At 40.6% G+C, this 21,685-nt stretch overlaps 2 protein-coding genes across 3 annotated transcripts in view; both read right to left on the minus strand.

Annotated features, from left to right (window-relative positions):
• Positions 1 to 1,536, minus strand: part of LOC116853997 — a 32,998-nt gene extending 31,462 nt beyond the window's left edge. The window contains exons 1-4 of the mRNA XM_032835423.1: positions 1,371 to 1,536; positions 735 to 872; positions 466 to 558; positions 208 to 372 (exon numbers count right to left, since the gene is read on the minus strand). Of these exons, the coding sequence (XP_032691314.1) occupies positions 208 to 372; positions 466 to 558; positions 735 to 872; positions 1,371 to 1,488 (514 nt within the window). The 5' untranslated portion in view covers positions 1,489 to 1,536. The remainder of the gene's footprint in view (positions 1 to 207; positions 373 to 465; positions 559 to 734; positions 873 to 1,370) is intronic.
• Positions 1,537 to 6,482: 4,946 nt separating this feature from the next.
• On the minus strand, positions 6,483 to 20,847 carry LOC116854082 (alpha-tocopherol transfer protein-like). 2 transcript variants are annotated; one of them, XM_032835625.1, is made up of 11 exons: positions 20,757 to 20,847; positions 19,963 to 20,363; positions 19,545 to 19,698; positions 19,031 to 19,243; positions 18,248 to 18,528; positions 17,728 to 18,024; positions 10,932 to 11,070; positions 10,570 to 10,729; positions 10,316 to 10,421; positions 9,099 to 9,462; positions 6,483 to 8,759 (listed from the first exon to the last, which is right to left on the minus strand). In XM_032835625.1, the coding sequence occupies exons 1-11, from the start codon at positions 20,830 to 20,832 to the stop codon at positions 8,608 to 8,610; spliced, it is 2,343 nt and encodes a 780-aa protein (XP_032691516.1). In that variant the 5' UTR covers positions 20,833 to 20,847; the 3' UTR covers positions 6,483 to 8,607. The 2 variants fall into 2 exon arrangements, with proteins under 2 accessions (XP_032691516.1, XP_032691515.1); XM_032835624.1 differs by lacking the exons at positions 17,728 to 18,024; positions 18,248 to 18,528; positions 19,031 to 19,243; ... (1 more) ...; positions 19,963 to 20,363; positions 20,757 to 20,847 and adding an exon at positions 12,934 to 13,095.
• Between the last annotated feature and the right edge of the window lie 838 nt (positions 20,848 to 21,685).

Below are 21,685 nucleotides of genomic sequence, written 5' to 3' on the forward strand. Positions count from 1 at the left end.
AATTCAACTAAATTTTCTCTCCATGTGGATTTATAATTCATGCATAAATTTGGAAATTGTGTACCTCCAAATACAACCAATACTTTATAACTTCTCTCCCTCTCTCTTTGATAGTGAAAATAATGCGAATAAAATAAAACGTGTCGCATGGAGGAACGTGTTATGAACATAAATTAAATTGTATTTTCAGTACTTGAATTGTGTGACCTTTTGACTTGTCGCAGCTCCTGACGAGTTTGCAGGGTGGATTGACACAATGTGATTCCCGCAGGATACAACGATTTCCCTCTGGACACTTGAAGCCCGCGCAGGAAGCCGCTCCCTCGTGATACTCCTTCTCTGATATGCAACGCGCAATCTGCTGCTGGCATTCTAAACAGGTTTGCGCAACCCAATCACCGTATATATATTAGTCGCAATGCTTAGAAATATAACTAATATTCCTCTAATATATACGCCAATTACTTTCGTCCCAACGACATCCTCGAACTCTAACGACGCATATGTGTCCGCTGCTGCAGCGCACGGTGTCGCAAGTAAATGGCCCCTTCAATAATTCTAAAGCAAACGAATTGGCCGTGTCAAATTGATCGATTTCGTCGAGCGAAACGGTACTTACAGAGAAAAACAAGATAATATCGAAAAGATGCATGTTACAAGAGTGAACTGGAGGAGGAATCGGCTGAAAACGAGAGCGAGACAATGATCGACGCGTTTTCCTCGGGTGGCCTCACCGTTCCTGGACTTAAAACAGTACAACATGCCCGGACAAGGCGGATTCTTGCACCAGAATCTCCGTTTGATGCATCGGCTGCCGCTCTCGCACTGCAGATGAGCGCATCCCTTCGAGTATTCGCGTCCTGCCTCCTCCGCTATAAATTCACACAATTTTTATACAATTAAAAAATACGAAAAAAACTCTTTTTGAAGAACAAACAATAATTAAATAAAGGGCCTATAAGAGTTCAAGCGCAGCTGTTTTAGTGCAATAATACTAATATACATTAGTGACACTCCTCTCTCATTTGAGAGGATATTTTATAACAAAGGAACGATGCAAAGGAAATTGCGATTATTGTATATATATTGACATTTTTTTGATTGCAACTTCTGTGACAAACTTCTTATGTATTTATTATTGTAAAATTTAATTTACCACTGAGGAGGATCTGTACAGTTACACCGAAACGCGTATAGTTCCTTTGTTAATAAAATATTCTCTCAAATGAGAGAGGGGTGTCACTAATGTATATTAGTATTATTACACTGAAACAGCTGTGTTTGAACTCTCATAGATCTTTTATTTAATTATTGTTTGGTACAATTATGCCACTCGACGGAGACTTGTGGAATTTGTGATTAAGACTCACCGCTCGTGTGAAAGCTTGCGGAATACAGAGGGAAGAAAATTAAAACCAGAATTAAAACCAGAATTAAACGCCAGACGATAAAGATGCGTCTCATGACGATAGACTTGTGTTTCAGCATTCATGTGCCGCGGCGACACGTAGTGGCAGGTGTAATGTAAGCGCGATTGTAACGAGAGCTGTTGCATAAGAGAGTATATCGTCAATACAACGATTGTTAGTAACATCATTTCCCGTTGGATCCGAGTGTGACTAAACTGGTGGAAATTCAATGCTTATCCTAAGAGAAATTACACAATCAGAGATTAACAAACAGATATTTTCGATCAAAATACCAATGGATTATATCCGATCAGAATATCCGATTAAATTTAATCGAATGCTTCCGATTATAATAACATTTCATCAGATAAACCAATCAAAAATTTATGAACCGATATTTCTCATCGCATATCTCCTAATCGGATACAAAAATTCATCGGCATTTTGATCAGAAATATCCCTTTGTTAATTTTTTATCAGATGATTTATCTCAGTGCATGTGAGTCTTCAATTTCTAAATCTAACGTTCTCTCCTTGCAATCAGGAAGCTTTTTCCACGTTCAGAAAAGGTAATTGTAGCCTCAAATTTAACGAATCCGACAGATTTGTCGAATCTGCTGTCTTTGGCGAGTCCGACAAAGTAATAATCAATAATGCCGACAGAATCTGTCGATAAGGAGTACGTTAACAATCACTCAATAACGTCGATGAGCTTGTTCACTGAGGATGCGGGCGTAATGAGGATTTTCAATATAGGTACGCTATATATAAAAGAAGTTTCGATGTGGAACTGTGTCGTGCAGTCTTAAATGTTGCATGTAGACACTAGAGTCTCGTAACATAATCCACGCTTACTATAATCAGCAGAATCAAGGTTTTTGCCGAGAGCGAACAGACTCGATTTCTCGCGTTGCGTGTCGACCAGAGCTCGACTGACGAACGTTTTTCGAGCGCGACTCGAAGATTGTGAGCATCAAGTACCGATTCCACGTTTTGCTAGCCACACTTCAGTGATTAATCAATTTGACCTACTGCTCGATCGATCTGACTCTACACGGAGAAAAATAATTTGTTGGCCCAGCAAATTTTCTGCTGGTCTAGCAAAATCTTTTCGTTATTATATGGTCAGCAAAAAGATTTGCTAAGAGTACTAATCACTATTTGCTGGATATAATTTGCTGAATCTACAAATTATTTTGTTATAAGAACCATAATGGATTTATATAAACAGTTGCAGTTTTGCCCCGATAGCAAATAAATTTGCTAAAAATACATTATTTTGCATCAATAGCAAATTAACGTGATTCTTAGGACAAATACACTCAACAAATTTTTTCTATTCTGGCAACGAAATTATTTTTGCTCTGATAACGAATAATTTGTAAAATTAGTTACGTCAACTAAATTTTTCTGATGTCACTATGAATATACAGTAGCAACGACGATTTTGCTAAAAGAGCAAAATTATTTTTTTCCGTATAAGAATACGGTATTGCTCTTGTGTCTAAGGGGATACTGAAGTCGATGACGAACTCGAACAATGTCGATAACGCAGAGGCAACTGTCGATAACACGATTACGCTATCTTTTTTGTATTTTTTAAGGAACTTACTTTTTGTATTTTTTAATAAAACTTACGTGTTAACGTGTTAATCTCTCTCTTTTTCTCAATATATTAAATATGTTAAATAAATATCAAAATAATACTTTTATATCTATTTAATATTTAATGTTCATAAAAATATTAAGTAAGTTAACTATACGCGTTTTGCCATATTCAGCGGAAAACTTAACCACGCATATGTAAAAATCTTTCTGCAAATATTTCGGATATTCTTAATTCAGATGCGAAAAGGTACAATATAAAAATTTTCTATTCCACACTTTTGGTATATAAAAGGAACTTTTTGGATCAGACAAATATTACGCTAACAGCTTGATATTTTATATTTAATATTTTTTCCGTTTTTATCACATATTAAGCAATGCTTCTATTTATTTTTGCATGTACCTTCATTGCATAAAAGTATTTGTAATTTTATACAATTAATACGACGTAACCTTTGAAAAGTTAGTATTCTGTCGGTAAAGTTTTCAGCTTTAGTAAATGCGAATATAATTATTGCTGTAGTAAAATATTCACAAGTCCGCGCGGAACTTCGAGTTCGATTTAGGCCTTAGCCTCGCGCGCTCGTAACGACTATATTCAAATCGAATTAAATTATTTACGACCATAACGAAATAGATACCAAAATCGAGAGACATTAATATCTACTGATTCTGACTCTATCCCCTTCTCTCTCTTCGCAAATGCGCAAATTATTGACGTAATTTCCTCGAAAAAAAAGAATAATGTGTACTATGGTAGTAAATTGCTCATTAAAAAGGCACGAGAGCACAGAACGTATGTATCTCGCGGCTTGTAGCTTGTCTATAATATACCTACGACGTGGCGAAATTGCGAGCCGTGGATTTAGCAGAATGGAGATCGATGATATTGAGAGAGTATTGATAACAACTGTCCGGCAAGAATCACCGACTGCGCGAAATCGCAGTTATGTTTTAATGCAATTTTTAATGCAAAAATCACAACGAAATGTCTAACGTGTTAACGAATCAAAGTAGCGAAAATCAATTTAACTGCTCGGTCAAGGTTCGTAGAGAAAATCCCGGGAAATTCTTCCCCGAAAGTGTTTAAGGGGCAAAAATTGATTGGCCGTTCTCGGCGGTTCTCTTCGTCAATTTGTGATATACTATTATCATTATTCGTTCGTTCTAGATAGCGATCATAAATCTTTTCACGTGAATTCGATTATACTTATTAATCATTAATTTTTTTTCCTGTAAGGTTATTCAAAGTAAATAATTTGCAGTGCTTAGGGGCAATCATGGATCTTTTCCTGCAATGTAAACTCGTGGAAAGCAAACGTATATCTTCAAGGTTGGTTTCTTCACTTTTCACAAATTAATACTAGGGATTCATGACTGACCCCCTGAACTCGCGAGGTGTGTTCTCCGGTGTGCAAGGCGTGCACTTTGAACCCGGCGTGTCGGTGGCGTAATGCAATAAAACGCACGCTAGTATGGCACCTACGTACGCAACAGGTCATCGCGAATCACACTTGGGTTGCATTCCAAAACATCCTTTGTGAGGAAAATTTTATTCAATATCTTAGTTCGTTATGTATATTATAGCCCTTACGGAAAAAAAAATTATTTGAAAAAACTACCGAGAACAATATAGGAAAACTATTAAAGCACTATTTAAAAATTATTAGAATACTACTGTATATTTATTACTACATTATTGAAAAACTATAGAAAACCTATTCGTTAATTTTATAAAGTTTTAATATAAGTTTTCAATAGTTAAAACAGCAGTATTTTCGTTAATCGACGAAAATATTATAGTTCTAAGTAGTTTTCTTATAATATTTTTTCGTAAGGGTATTAGATATTAGAATACTACTATATATTTATTACTACATTATCAAAAAACTATAGAAAACCTATTCGTTAATTTTATAAAGTTTTAATATAAGTTTTCAATAGTTAAAACAGCAGTATTTTCGTTAATCGACGAAAATATTATAGTTCTAAGTAGTTTTCTTATAATATTTTTTCGTAAGGGTATTAGATATATTAATCGAGTAAAATTTGCTCAAAAAGGACGTTTTGGAATGTAGCTTTGGAGATTTTCTGGAGGAAGACTCACCTGACGAGCACGACGGAGTGGTCGAGTCTCATTTTGCCCGCGCTAGTCTTGTTTGCCACGGCGTAAACACGACGTTGACTCGCAAATCTCATCCATGCCCGCTGCGGTACATCAGTTGTGGTGATGAATCACCTCGGGACTGAAGATCAACGAGATCTGTTTGGGAACAAGAAACAATTCGAGCGAACTTGCGAGAGATCTCTTTCCACATCGCACATGTTAATAATGAATAGTAAACAATAACACAAAACGATACGCAAGTAATAATACAAAACAGGATGAGCACGGTCATTTTCTTCTGTTATTCTCTCTTTTATTGTGATTCGTCGAGAAAGTCGCTTTATTATCATTGGCATTTGTATGCTTACAATAGAACGAGCGCTCTCGTCTCCGCTCCTCTATTCCACTTCGATCGCTTGTACCCCGTCTTGCTATTATTCCCCCGTCCCCCTCTCCCAGTACTTCGTCTATCTACTCGCGCAACTTCCCTCAGTTGATCTTATTTAAACTTTAAATGTCGTTATTCTGTTGTTCGAACAACTGGATCGATCGTGCGAATTTTTCTTGAAAGAAAAGAAGACGTTCAAATTTATTAGATACAATGCTTTGATGAGGGAACGATCTTGTAGTCACAGAGAGGGGGAAAGGGAGATCACGATCACTTTTGAAATTACCGTTCAACAATCGTTCATCGGTAGAAAGAATAACACTAGAAATTTTGAAATGTAGTAGCCATTAATTTCTGAGTTGATTATTATGAGTTGAGTATTAGCGTATTATAAAGCTCGATGAAACAGATCGCTACGTTGAATTATATCAAAGTTAGAGGAAATTTTTCGAGAGTATCAGACGAATATTACATTGGAAACGAGTCTGTGTATGCTCTTGAAAGATTTCAAACTGATCGCCAAGTGAGGAAAGCGTTGAAAAATATTTCGTTATTATCTGAACACATTTTTTAGAGTATAAATTGATACTGGCGTTCTTAACAATTATTAATCCTTTAATGCATCGTTTGGCTAATCAAACGATTAATTAATAATTATTCAACTTAGTTTTTATTAGAAATCTTTTAAAATATTTCTTCTTTTTTCCATTCTCCAATTAGCAACCATTGTAATTTTTTCAGTTTAAAATAAAAATTCATGCATTCAAGGGTTAAGAGTATCGAACAATTCTTCTAACTGATGAAGTTTAACGAACGTACCTTGCACAGAGTACAGTGCGAGATCTGTTGATCGTCCGACTTGCGACGACCGACTGACTTTCAATGATTAGATGGACGCGCGCTAGACGGTTACACATAAAAGAGTAAAATCTAGGTTGTCCTGAAAGCTTGTACATACATCAGCAATCCGTTCTCTCTATAATGTGCCCCATTTATTACAGTGATATCATGCCAACGATACAACACTTAATAACGCATGTGAAATTGATAAAAAAAAACAGTGAATTATGTAAGTGAATTATTAAAGTTTATCTTGAACTCGCCGCCTATTTTTCCTATTCTTCGCCATGAATATGAAAGTAATTGCACACAAACTTTTATATTTCTCTCCGATTCTTACACACAATGCAATAAGAGCGTGCATATTAGTCGCCCTGCACAAGTGATCTTCATAATTGATCCCATTTCTTACACACTATTGATATGATTTATTTACACTAACGATATTATATGTGGTAACGTATGAAATTAATAATAATAATATTGAATTTATAACGTTAATGTAGAAGTTGCTTGTATCCCCAAACAGCACAAATGTCAAAGATGTGTCTTGGAGACATCCAAAAGAGATTTTAGAGTGCGACATCTTTCAGGGGTCTCCAAGGCGTCTTTTGCGTATTTATGCTGTATGGGTCGAGAGTGTGATGCGTGTGTACATAGAAAAACCCGATTTTAAATTATTCTAAATTTCAATACATAATCTGGGGTTACATAGATCGCTGCGGTAATAAACTGCACAGTTTCGAAATTGGATTTATGTTAATTTCATTGAGATACAAATTACTATAGAGAGAGAGGAGCGACTTTAGTTACTAACTTCACTAGCTTGTATTTCCTAACTTTTTTTTTATCCTTCTCATTGATCACTTTATATTTCCGTTACTTTCTCGTTTGTGATTTTATCGATAATTTAGTTTTGGTGAACTTTGTTGGGTAATTCTCTTGAAAACTTTCAGACATTACGCGGAACATTCTAGCATTATGCTATAGTCGTCGAGTGAGAGTCCTTGAGACGTCTTGGTAATCTTGTAGTAAATGAGTCATCAAACGCGAACGATAATCACTGCGAGAATTCAAGTGAATGTGAAACGGAAACTCGGGTGATTTGAGCGCGACGGTTAAGCCGCCGCGCGTGCAGCTTTCACTGGACGCGACATTCTCATCGAATCTTTCTTTTTTCGCTCGAAACAAATTAATGGTGGCAATCGACAACCGCAGCTGGCCTCGAGAGACTCGTTCCTTTTAAGAACAGAACACTTCTCGCGGGTTTTGCCACAAGGTTTCCGAAATTCCGCGTTACGAAAGTCCCTTGGCGTATTTCATCAATCGACTCGTTTACTGTAACACATAATTATGTACAGGTTTCTCGTGCGCGCACTGTGATGAAAATTCCACGGGTCACGAGTGCGATACGTAGTGAGCTCAGCTGAGTGTTCAGTGTCGATTACGAAGTGCGAATCGAGTGAATATAAATTCTAGAAGAAACCTAGCACAGCGCAACGTCTAAAATACGTCTCATGTCCCGATTTTCGACGTTATGTTATGTAGGTATCTTCTAGAATTTACTTACGAAGCGCTCGCTCGTTCATAATTACATTCGTCGTCCTGAAATCTGTCTCACACTCCCGGAGTCCAGTCTCCCCAGTCCAGTCTATCGCTCCAAAAGATATGCTTTACGACAAAAGATATCAATATCATGCGAACTACGGATACGTCGGTTACGCTATGTCCCCGTGCGCTTCTTCGAACGCGATCGACGGCGTCTACGGCAAAGTTCTCGCCATATCATTACGCATGCTCGCTAAGAAGTTCACAAGGAAATGGAAGATGTATAGCTGTTTATCCGATCAGCGTGGTAATTGCGCGAGAGCAAAAGGAGCCTTTTTGGTAAAGCACTATTATTGACATAACCGCGCATGGTGAAGATGCTGACGAGCGTTTTACCTCCCAGAATTGCCCCCGCCCGGGGTTCTATCGTCCGGCTTCGTATCCTCACATTTCCAGACATTATCGTGTGGATTATGTTCGTTCGCGTATTCCGGGCACGAATCGTTCACGCTCCGGTTATAGCCGCTCGAAAAACGGAAGTACATTGCATTACATGTTGTCGTCACGTGGCGGAGTTTCGCGATCGATCGGCCTCGAAGTTTCTGCTCTCCACGCGAACGAACGATTCGGTTAACGACTGCCGTTGGCGACGATTACGTTGTCGCTACACTCTTCCCCGGAGGGACAGGGGAGGCTTGTGCTTCGATTTAATCGATCATCAGCTGCCGGAAGGATCCGTCGAGACCGAACAAGTCATCGTGCGTCTTTGGTTTGTCCGGTCGCAAGCTCTCGTTGGCCTTCATGGTTTCTTGCTGCGCGAACCACGGCTTGTATTCCTCCAGCTTCTTCAGCCACTTTTCTGAAAATAGATCCGCGTTAGAAAGACCGTCTTAGCGTTTGCGACATTGCGACGTTAAGATCTCTTTTATAATCCGTCTCTTCTCTCATTATCGAGTACATATGTTCTCGCAGGACATGAATCTTGCTAATGAATGAACACTTAACGCGAAGAGTATTTAACGTGGTATATTAAAAAGTCACAAAAGACAAAAACAAACTCTGTTTTTTGAGAAAAAAACTCACTCTTCATACCTTCTTCGAGGAAAAATCCTTTCCTCAAAGAAACAATGGAAAAGTGCTTCTGAGAGACACCCGTCCTGCAATTGTAGGTAATCATCAAAATAATGAAGCGCCATACCATGTATAACCTGGATGGGTCCGGCGTCTCCGCCATACTCGGTCGGCAAGATATCCTTGGGCACGTATTCGTAAAGCGTGTTTATATTGCTGTGCATGAAGATGCGCTCGCGTACTTTCTCCTTGAGAAACGGCTTGACGAAATTGAGAATCGTGTCGACGAAGGGACTGACGTTGACCACATGCACCTGCTTGAGCTTCGCCGGGTAAGCCTCCTGCACGCAAACCAGAAACTTCTTCACCAAGGGCGGCGTGAACTTGGCGAAGTGCGTAGGCGTCGCGACCGCAGCGTCGAGGATGTAAATGTCGCCAGCTACCCCGTGAGACTCCTCCCTGAGGCGCACGTCGCCGATCATCAGCACCAGCTGCGACAACAACGGAAAATGAATACGCGCGGAAAGACAAGATTCGTTGGGACGACTAAGTATCTAGTGATGTCTCTGGTGAACGAACCAGAATTCCAGTTGAGATTACTGGTTGAATGCCGCTCCATAGTCTGTTCTTTGTAGCTGCACTACTGAACTGACATACACTGGTGCAATAAATGAGAAAAAATATGCTAATCTCATTCTAACTTATTGCACCAATTCAGCGATGCAACTACCAAGGACAGGACGAAGATTTCTGGTTAACCAAAGCATGCAACTGTTCAATATGAAACAATTGCAAGTTCTGGTTGCAAATCTTGTTTGATTAAGGCTGCGTTCGGGGAGACGCTATTTAGCGCTATGAGTACGCTCTGTCCTTGTTTATTCCTGAAAATTGAACAAGGATAGAGGACGTTAAATAGCGTCTCCCCAAACGCAGCCTAAGAATTCCGTTAACTTCCATCGGGATTCTGATTCGTTTATATTTCACTAGACATTTTTAATTCGATTCAAATTTGTTTGCCGCTCTTCTTAACAAAGCGTTCTTCTTGCTATTTCCTTTTACAGCGTGAAAATTGTAAGGAAAATTCAGGAGACTTGGTTCGTCAAGAGGAGTTCCGCGCTTTAAACGAGCAGGCGGCGGAAGAGCTCCTTCTAAAGGCACCACAAGCGCTCGCAAAGTGAATCGCGAAAGAGCGTTTGCGGATCCGGAGTATTTACGACTCCGCTCTCTAACTTCGCTTATGCGCAACAACTTGGGCGCAACATCGTTTGACAGGTTCTCAGGGAGAGGACGTGCGACCCCTTTATGCTCGATTCCGCCGCCAATGATCGAGGTGGGCTTCGTTACCTTCATGGCTTCTGTGACATTGGGAGTCGGCAGGTCCTTATCGACTCCACGCATCAGGACCACTCGATTTCCTTCCTTCGTGAGGCCTGGTAACACGGGCACTTGTCTGCAAGTAGACGTGACGAGGTAAAAATCGCTTACGCAAGACGTCTGGCTGCTCCTCACCGAGTGATCGAAAACTTAAATTACATCGGTGTAATGTCGCATATATGCTAATATATACTCTCTCTCTCTCTCTCTTTCTCTCTCCTTACACAACTTTCACTACGTCCTGCATCACTGGCCTCGTGACATCGCGATCGGCGAAGAACTCGGGGAGGGCGGCGCGCATCGTGAAGTACATGTCCAGCTTCTTTTTGCACCTCTCCAGGGAGAAGTTGCAGCCTCGTAGGAACGTCATTATTCTTTGGTCATCTGTGCAAATGCGGCTGTATCATTATCGAGCACCGAGCGATCGATTGTGAGAGCTACATTTCATCGTTTCTCCCGTGCAGAGAATATCCATGGAGCGTCGCCATGGAGAAAACGTAACGAAACGTTAGCAGATTACTCGGGATCGAACGCATTTCACGACTGTACTCTATTTCCGCCGTGTAATCGGAAAATGTGTCCATACCATCGAAGTGAGGTAAGTGTGGTTGCTTAGCGAGCCACTCTTTGATAATTTCGACGTCCTTGTCGCGGGTCATTGGATTCTCATTCAGACCCACCCGTATCTGCTTGGACATCTCATCTGTAGGTTGTATCAGCAACATCTGCAAAGAGATCGCGACGGGAATGTCGCGTAAGATGGTCGTATGGGCGGGTGAATTCGCCATCAGAATTCTCGCGACAATTTCACGATGATATCATTTCGATTTCACGCGCATCGACCTACGAGAACCGTGGACTCACCTCGCACACGTATACACACGCATGTAAGAGAAGATATTTATAGCGAGAAAAAGTCATAAATAATTGAGGTCATACATCGTAAAATGATTATGCGGCGATTTGGCTGCTTTCTCGCGTTATCGGAGCATGAAGTTGTGCTGCACAATAACTCGTACATTCCCGACGGCGCGTAATTGTGTCGGTGTGTGCCTCCGCGGGGCTCCTTTTCTGCTGCACGTGTTACGCGAGTAATGTGCACTCCAGCCGATTATGTAACCGGTTAAGATACCCATCGTTCTTATGTCAGGAATTAATGCTGACCAAAGCGGCTTGCTCAACCGAAACTTTCTCTAACTCCTTGCGGCCGCGGACGGCGAGAGAAGCAACAAGAAAGCATTTTGACTTCGTCCTTTCTCATTCCGAAGACATTGTCCTACTTTTCTTTTACAATCGGTGCGATTTCTTCGAGCGCCCTTCACTGCGCGAAATTTACCAAAATTTGCGTTAAAAAATTTCGTTAGGCGCGCAATTGCTTGCCGATGCTATAACTAACTAAGGACAGAGAGTCGTTATCGTCGCGCAGGTGCACGGCAGTACATGGCAGAGAAGCTGCGCAACGACGACATAACGATAACGACACTGTCGTTAGAAGTTACAGAATCGACAGGCCGGTGGATTTCTTCATCGTTACATCGACTACGTGAAATCCACGACGACGGGGGCCGCTCGAGAAGTGTGATCGAAGGTTCCCGCGTCTGGATAGTAATTAGTTTTTTGTCGCCAGTTTTTCTTCTTTTTTTCAATGATGCGAGCGATACAACGTTGTCGCTATCGTCGTCCCATAAATAAAATCATGAGAGAAGCAAAGCGATCAAAATAGGAAATAAAAATGTTAAAAACTGTCCTTGGCAAAACTTGAATTCGTACAGATAGACCGAAACTTTGACGTCGCAGTTTCTCGCAGAGAAAAAACAAACGAAATCTCGACGCTACGTTACGTTACGTTTATTGATTCGGAAAAGTGATATCCTAGAGAAGATAATTTCAATGATCAATCTCGCAGTCCAGCTTCTTTTTGCATTTCTCCAGAGACTCCAGGGACTGCGAGACATCCTTTTGTCACACCGCGGTGTCGAGGGTAAGCGCTGGTACCGCGACCCTTTGAGTTCGCCCTATAGAATTTTGCAGGCGCCGTTGAAGCAACGTTAACGATCGTCGCATCGCAAAACACTGACTATAATACAAAGAAACTAGTCGAACGCAATGAAAATGAAAGATGGAGAAGAGATTCATTAAGAGTCCGGACCTAAGATGGGAGCAACGTGGTTTCTGCTTGATCAACGACTCGACTCGAAAATCGCTAATTAGATAGCTAATTAGATAGATTAAGACAGCTAATTTCTTTTTTCCCTTTCTACACTCGTAAACTTCTGGAGAAGGCGCATTACTCTCAAAATTACGCGAAATTACTCGGACAATTTTCTCCTCTCTCAACGATTGCACTTGTGGCGAGTGAACGAAGGGAACGAAGAAAATGGCACAGTTACGTTGTTCTAAGAGTTGTCCGTCGTTTTGTGCCTTACGCAGTCGATGACACATCTTGGACCCGGCATGGATTCAACGCGACGGAAGTAATTTCGACGTGTGTCCACTTGAGCTCGAGCTCTCGTCGTAGCGGGAAAATGTCGATTCCCACAGTCGAAATATATGTCACCACAGTGAAACGCGCCGAGATCGGGACTTACCTTGACCGGCGGAGAGAACACGATCCAGACACAGACGGACGCTCGGCGAACGCGCAAACGATCGCGACGACGATGACTTTCGGATTATTACGGAAGGAGAAATGAGACTCGAGCGGCGAACTCGCGAGACGGCAAACGAACAACGGAGTGGGAACGATTACCTCTTGGACCGGTTCTCCTTTATACCGTAGAGACACCCCACTCTCACTTCGCTTTCCGTTATGGCACACGATAGAAGGAAAACCCTCGCGCGATCAATGAGCGACTTTTGGGGGGAATCAGCGGGTTAGCAAATTCAAATAAGATAAGACGAATTTCGGACACGGTAGCACGGCCGACGAGAAGCATTGTTCGCGCCAAGGGAATCGTCCGTTCTCTGAACGAAAACCTCCGAACTATCCCGCAGGATAACGAGGCACTTGCTGACTCCAAGACGGTTCTTCAGACCAAGACGTGAGGCCAAGTCGACGCTTCCAAGTCACCTTTTAGCTCTCCATACTTCGAAAGAACGCAACTTACGCGCTTATGATCCTGTTACGAGCTTCCAGTATGATAGCGTCCACTTTTGTATCGAGAAAACGCGCTCAGATAAATCCACTTGCTATTCGCGCTTATGAAAAGCGTCAAGATTGCTCGAATTATGCAATCGGATTGGAAAACGACATTCCAGCGAAAACAAACGCGTCACTGCATCAGGTGCTCTATTAAATAATAGTGATAAGAGGACAAAAGATGCGTCGCATTTCCCTCTGCAAATCGAGGAAGATCAGTGTTGATCTCATACAATCGCGAGTCGCACGCAATCGCGATAATTTCGCAACGGAACGGAGGAATGGCGATAGCCATCGTTTGTTATAATTTCGCGATTTTAGAAACTCACTCATGAAATTGTGAGCTTATGTAACGCGAAAATGAGCGGGTTTGACCGCTTTGGTGAACATACACCGGCTTTCTTTGCTCTGATGAGCAACAAAATCCGGAAACTTTCTTCTCGAGACCGAATCGTGCGTTTACGCACTTATTGTGCGGCCACTCAAGCGAGTAGGAACGAAAAGAAGAGATTTAGATGTGGAAATATATATATATATATATGTGTGTGTGTGTACGCGCGCGCGCGTGTGTGGGTGGGTGTGTGTATGAATGCTCATGTGTGGATCGATATAATCAATAAAATTATTTGAATTCCACCAACAAATTAGATTTCTCTTTAACGCTTTTCATTGCATTTCTCTTCAACTACTACTACTAGCACAATAACAATTACTACTACTTCAACTACTACTACTAATTATACATGCATTTGACGATTCATTACCGAAAGAGGTATCATTAATAGTCGTTACTTGAACCTCTCTGTATCAAGTGAGATACTCCGACTTGAGTCTCAAGTGAGACGATCTTTTCCAAGTATAAAGTCATGCATAATATATGATTCAACTGGAAAAATAGTCGGTTCTAATTATTTCATTTAGATACAAATATGTTGCAAATGAGATGGAAAAAAACAAGCTTTACATAATCAATACAAACTTTACATAATCAATGTTGTGCGAGTTTATAATAATTTCGTCACAAATCAGAAGAAAATTAATAAGAAACGGAGTTGATCTTCGTTCAAGGCTGCGACTGATCGAACAAGAACTTAATGTTTTTACATATCCGCATATCCCGACGATTGAATATTTTGACGTTATTATTTCCTAAAAATATTCAGTAGATCCATGAATAAGCAGAAATACAAAGAAAATCCCAAGTATTTCAAGTATGTGGCATTTCCTTGATCGACATAGAGCCGATGTCTTGGTACGCTAACTAACAGCTAAATCACATGTTTGCCTTTCTCTGATCTGGAGGAAGATTAAAGACAGACATACGATTTAACTGTTAATTAGCTAACCAAGAGGTTGGAAAGAACGTTTCACAGTCGATTGTCTCGGCGGGATCTGTACCGACGAGAAGATCCGCGGATAATCAGGTCTACCCGCTCGATTCTTCTCGCCGCGTTCACTTCCGAGTGCACAGTGATAGTGCATAGAACTGCACACTGACTAATCGCGCGGCTGCGCCCGTGCCCTCGTCTTACTTTCTTTCGCGAATAAAATCGCGAGCGTTCGTGGTTGCACGGGCATGGGATTACGCGAACGGCGCGACCGCCATTAGCGACAAAGAATTCGCGTGTATGCGTGAAATTACCGGTCGCAATCGCGGCAATTTTGTAATTTACATTTGAACGAGCAAAAAACAGCGTTACCGAGTATATAAACACACGTGACTTATGTGGAGGATTACTTTGCACAATTTCAATTACATTTTATATACGCTGAATGCATCAAGAATGAGTATAATCTCAATTGATACATATTTAAAGCTTCTGGAAACACTTATATCTCTTTTAAATATCAGAAGCGAGGAAACGAGTGCTAAGATTTTTTCGAAATACATAAAAATAAAATGATATATCCGTAAAGTGACACGTGCAGTGGATCGAGCAAATTTATAATCTAGTAAAGCAGTCCGAACACTTCCCTTTTGTTCTAACAATCAATAATTTACCGTAAACAGACGCAATAAAATCATGCGAGGAGATAACTTAAAAAGACAGGCCCGTGTATTAATAATTATTTAAAATATTTATTCAAGTAAGTCACTCAGATTTGAGCTGAGTCAGATGAATTTTTTTTCGAATCACGATTACGGATATAAATGTCACGTATATCGTAAATCAACTGAAAAACTTGGATCTAATTCAGAGTAGAAATTGAGGAACCTCACAAGAGAAAAATGCCAAATGATGACTATTAATACACATTGTGCGTCACGTACACGATAATCAACGGTAAAGACGCGAGACGTTTATTCGCGCAAGGCTCAAGTCTAACTGTGAACTTGTCACAGGGAGAGTTACCTGACATAGAGTGTACACAGTCCCGCGGCTACTGATAATATACGATCACTTCTATCCGATGAGATTTGAATAACAGGTTTATGACGAATTTGAGATCGAATTTTCCGCGAAGGAAATTGACGTAAAAGTGCTCGCGACAGTTCTTTCAGTTAATTCGTGGCCGACGAGCGTGTCGAAGTTTTGCGGCAACATAAAGTTGCTGGAGAGCCTAATAGCAAGCAAGACATCGTTATCTACTTCGTTTTACTATTAGAAGGGATCGATTGCGCGGTTTATTATTCCGTTATTTAAACGTGAGTGTCGGCAGAAAGTGGGACAGCCCGCGCAGCAGCGGGACACACCGCGCTGTAAACAAACAATCGCGATTATTGTCGTTGACGCAATCGAAGCGAGTTACACGTGCTTGCGTAAGTCAAAGTTTATTCATAAGTTTAACCGCGATAATGTGACATTCTGTCTGCTCTGACAAAATATTTGGTTACATTTTGAGCACGTGAGCATTCTGTCTCTCACAATATATCCTCTCCTTCGATTTTGATCGCGTGCCGCGTTGACAGTTTTTGAATAGCTTGAAATTTCTTCGCGGTTGCGACAGGTAAAAAATATAGGAGAGAGGGGATAAACCAGAAAGAGAGAATAAAGGATAAACACGCGTAATAATAGTTCGAAACATTGTCTTTTTTTTTTAAGAAGAGGTCAAAGCGACTACGGCGAGAAGAGAGGTCGCGATCCCGAGTAATGTAACGAGATCGTACGACGTTGTCTCCGACGTAGTGGAGCTTCTGGCTTGTATCTCGACGATCATTGTTTCCTCGACATTTGTTGTGTTCTGGAAAGAAAGGTGCAAGGTAATCAAAACTTCCCGCGAATCATATCGAGACGTAAGACCTCTCGAAATTGCCGCGGTTGGGTTTCACAAATACGATTTAATAAATACAAAATATTCTCTGACAAGGATATTTTACGTGGCTGTGTGTATGTGTATGTGTGTGTTGCGTCAACCAGAGAAAAGGAAATAAAACTGACACAAGCGTAAGAACTTATTTTGACATCGGGGTGTCCTCAGATCTCGTTTTATTTTGCACGGAAACAAATGTGATCGCATAATGTATGAATATCTGTTGTTAAATGGAACGTATAAGTGTCGCAATATCAAACGTCAATATTACGCTAAAGAGAACGGCCAAGTTCTCATAAGTTTTCAACCCAGTTTTGTGGCATTGGAAATTTTAAATTATTTCTTAATAAAATCGTAACGACGAGTAGATTAAAGATATACAAGTGACAAAGCGATGTTTCACTATTTTTGGAAGAAAATTTGAGAGAAAATAGCTTCAAAAGATACATATTCTGTCGAAATGAGTGATATCGTTAGGACCTTTGTAAGAAATAAAATGTGTAAAAATGTTTATGTTAATAAAATAATTCGGATCATAAGTGCTAATAATTTTTATTAATTTAATCTGACTTTTACCAAGCTCTGATTAACTTGATCGCCGATTAATTCCGTTGTGACTAGCAAATAGCAATCGGCAAATTTCACTAGTTACAACGGAATCAATCGATGATTTTACAAACCCACTGAACAACTCTGTTTAAAAACGCGTATCTTCTAACTTTACATTTTACGTAATGATCCTATACAAAAACTTTGACGACATTATTACGTTATAATGAGCCAATTTTGCGCAAGAGTGTGAATTATATGTCATAATTCATGGTATAAAAACATACATAATATAAATTGCTTAAAACTACGCATTGCTCAACTATTATATCTTAAGCAATTCAAGGTTAGCGACTCAAGGTGTTTATCATAACTTTGCTGTGTTACCGATATAAAAAACGTTTCATTCTATCATTAAGAGAAATTGTAAAGTCAGTCTTACAAGTTCTTCAGCGGCGTTCTGGTCTCTGATAACGCGCTTCCACGTTGGCGATTTTCGCGCGGAAATCTCGGTCGGCGCACGTGAGACGGCCGGCACGTCGCGCCTTTGCCGACTCGGCGGGCATCTCGGCTCGTGACAGCCTCCTGCGGTCGCGTTCCTGATCGCCTCCGGAAGTTGCCAGATCGTCCTGGCCTGCCGGAGAATCTGCTCATTCGGCCCTCGCGCGACAAACGGAACGATGGACTTGTTGTTTCCAGAGCAAGTTTCTGTCACTACTAACAGCGTATCCGCGGAGATCTGCATCGATCGGCAAACGACAAATTGCGCGATAACTTCTACACTAACGTTCCACCGATTTTCTAATCTTTGTACCGATTGATATTTTGATGAACTTCTAATTTCTGCAATATGGATGACCGAACGCGCAAACGCATTTATGTTTATTTCAAATCTGTCAAATTCGATTCACTGCGAGATCTTGTCAACAAAGCTATTAGTTGTACATAAAAGCGACGATTACTTCGCGCTGGAGGAGGTTAATGACGACGACTTGCTCGTTCCTTGGCACAACAGCAATCAACGTGTAACCTTTGTGCTTTGAAATGAACTTGAGTTCACTGATTATACTTCTAATCAGATTGACGACAGTTGGCTTGAGAGGAAACGATGTACGTGGTGAAGACTTATCTTCGAACGTGCCATCTTTTCTACCTAACGATTCAAGGAGAGAGCGGAAAAAAGCCATTTTTATTTTGGAGAGGACGTCAAAGATATCCCATGCGCCGTCGTAATTCGTCGTGTCTGCAAAAAATAGACCCTCTTTATCCCTCAAATACCGTATCTTCCATCTGTCTTATTCTATCATTATCGATGTTTCATTTAAAAATTATCCTTTTCTTGATGCGAAAACAAAATTCGTATGCAATACCGACGTATCTTATTTTATAGAGTTAATTCTGGAACCCTAAACATGTGTGAAATTTATCCAACTGTTCAAATGTCACCGTTTTTAAAAAACATGTGTTGTGTTTTGTAACTCGATTAAGAAAAAAAATATTTAACCATTTTTGCGGAAGTAAGAAGCAAATTAAAATGCGCTGAGTGAAAAGACATATCTTTAGGGCTTACATAACTTTTTGATGTTTAGGATTAATAATTCTTTTTTACTTTTTTACTATTAATTATTTTTGCTTTTTGTTTTTCTCATACTCCTACAAAGAGTACATATTTTGCAAGTATTATTAATCTGTTGATTAAACGATTTCTTTTCTAGTCTTCTCTAGTTGATATAATCATGACTTACCCCCTCTCTGAGGTGCCACCAAAGTGGGAATAAATTTCGCTCGACTACCGAGATCTAACGCTTGCCACGAGTCGCTGGAATCAGTCTTGCTTTTGCGTAATTCTAACTTTGCATCACCTTCATTGAACCCGTCCAGCCCGGTCAAAATGTCGCTTGAAGCGGCAACGTAATCAAGAAGCAACGGAGTGTTGAACTTGCTGCCGGAAACTGCGCCTAATACACAAGACTCATAGGATCAATAATTTCTCGTTGAATAGGCAAAAATGTCTTTGTGAATGTGTTTATATAAGACGAAACTTTATATAATATTAATATCCGACAGTTTTCTTTTTAAGATCTACTTTCTAAGATCTAGTTTCAACAAGGTTTAGTCTTTATGAATTTGCTTTTACAAGGTGTTCCTTTAATATCACTTCTTAATCTCTGTGATATATATTTGGCAATGTTTCACTTTTACACATCTTCTTTAGCATTTAACTTTTTTGCAAGACTCAGTGAACAAAATCTTTCAGACCTGTGGCCATCTGTCTCGTGTACTTCGCCCAAGACAACAGCTCCCCGATATTCGAATAAAGCAGACGCTCGCAATCGCAGTCCTTCTCCTTGTCCTCAGAAAGCAAAACGTCCTCCGACGAGATATCGATGGTCCCGACCTTATCGTCGCAGCTCTAAGATATCAAAGCCCTAAGCTCTAAGATATCAAAGATAATACGCAGCTCAAGTCCCGGTGTACTCAGACCGCATAAAAGGCTCAACATTGATTTCGGAACGACTTCGCACCGTTAGAATTAGCACACTAAAGAGCGAAAGTGAAAATCGCTACACATGATTCAATAGCCCTTCCAATGCCTCTTAGACTCTTAGACTTTCTACTGCCGATTTTTCTTTTTTAATCACTTTTTTATCCGTTCATCTCGATCAGTGGAAGATACCTGGAGAGATCCTTGGACAGTGAACAGCGACATCTCCGTGAGATCTAGCCATGGATTCTCTTTCCTATTCTTATCAAGATCCTTGTCATCGATCAAGAGCAATACGACATTGCGGGGGGCAGCGAGGGCACCGTTGCTTTCCCCCAAAGAATCGTTGTTCCTCGCTGTTGAAGCTACATCACCGATCAATTTTATTTCGATGTTCTCCGTCGTCGATCTCCTCTCGCGCGTCTGATTCTCCTGCATGCTTTCTTTCATTTTCGTCAGCACCTTTGCATCCTCAGCTGGCCGGGACTTGTCGGTACTCGTCGTCGGTATCTTGCTGTTCGACGCGGACTCCACGGGTATCCTTCGATAGGTGTCTAAAGACGGTGCCGTGTCCCACGTGGACAATACAAGCGCTATCCGACAAAATGGACATTAATCACCGGCGTCGCGTTACGTAACGGCAAGATAGCGCAGAAGTGAATTTAGAAGACAGAATGAGAGAACGGAAACGAGTTCTTAGAAGCGGGTTCATTACACGATACACTCTTGCTCCTTTCCTTTTTCTCGAGAGCATAAAGTAACGAGCACAAAAGCGTGATCTGAAAAGTCGCGTCCTTGACAGTAAAACCGAGAATTGGACGTTAAACAAAAAAAAAAAAAGAATTGGATTTGCACAGCTAATATATTGCACATTCCTCCCTCCCCCTCATAAATATGAATAGCCAGTGAATAAAATTACGAGAGTGTACACGGCGCAAACGAAAACGAAAGTTGACACACGCGTGCGCAACCTTAACAGCTCGTACCTGAACGGTCCATTGTGAATCCAAGCGAGCACGTCATCAGCGACCATAACAGTACAAAGATACCGGCGCGAGGCATCGTGATTTCTGCGCTAATTGAATTAACGCGATACTTTCATCATACGGTGCAGCGTTAAAATTCTTCGTTGCGTGTATATATATATATATATATATATGTATATATATATGTACGACGTACCGTTCAATAGCGTGATCAAGCTGGCCGACGAATTTCTTGACAAAGTTCTCAAGCAGCGAGGCTAACGAATCTCTGAGATCCTTTTATTTTGATTCGTCTAATCGCGGCAGTTACTGCACGAGAAGATAATACATCCGTCTTATCGATCCTTGGAAAAACAACTAAATCACATTCTGTTGATCAACAAACGTCAGTCACCTGAACGACCGAATAAACAAAAGTCAACGAAAATTTGAGCAACGCGCTCTCGGAAACTGCTGTCTTATCACCCATACGTACAGGTCCCATATACAGGGTGAATATTATATGCCGGAACACCTGAATATCTCGAAAACAAAGCGTTGTATAAAAAAATGTTAAATACAAAAGTTGTAGGGTTTAAAAAGATCTATTTTATGATATTAGCAGTTTGACCTTGAGTTGCGTCATAAAGATCAGGTCAAGGTCACAATGATGTTTTTAAATGGATACCCCCATTTTTTATTGTATATTCTTGTAGCTTATCTCGAGAGCTTTCCAAAACACTATACTTAAGTATTTTTTCGTTAAGTACTTCAATAGCTCCTCGTCTACCTATCCAACGATCAGGAAATACTGCATTAAGATAATTACGAACATTCCTCCCGTAATGCGGAGCTGCACCGTCTTGCTGAAACCACGTATGTTCGAAGTTGTCACCCGTAATTATCTTAATGCAGTATTTCCTGATCGTTGGATAGGTAGACGAGGAGCT

The sequence above is a fragment of the Odontomachus brunneus genome, unplaced genomic scaffold, assembly GCF_010583005.1.
Source record: "Odontomachus brunneus isolate Ranch 3 - 2012 unplaced genomic scaffold, Obru_v1 Obru_scaffold_007, whole genome shotgun sequence".
NCBI classification, from domain to species: domain Eukaryota; kingdom Metazoa; phylum Arthropoda; class Insecta; order Hymenoptera; family Formicidae; genus Odontomachus; species Odontomachus brunneus.

Bases quoted from the DNA above. Each gene is read 5' to 3' on its own strand.
- LOC116854082 (XM_032835625.1), bottom strand. From the start codon at position 20,832: ATGCCTCGCGCCGGTATCTTTGTACTGTTATGGTCGCTGATGACGTGC. The intron at 20,364-20,756 runs GTACGAGCTGTT...TTTGTCGGATAG, and splicing joins ATTCACAATGGACCGTTCAG to CGCTTGTATTGTCCACGTGG. The intron at 18,529-19,030 runs GTAAGTCATGAT...TATTTTTTGCAG, and splicing joins GGTGGCACCTCAGAGAGGGG to ACACGACGAATTACGACGGC.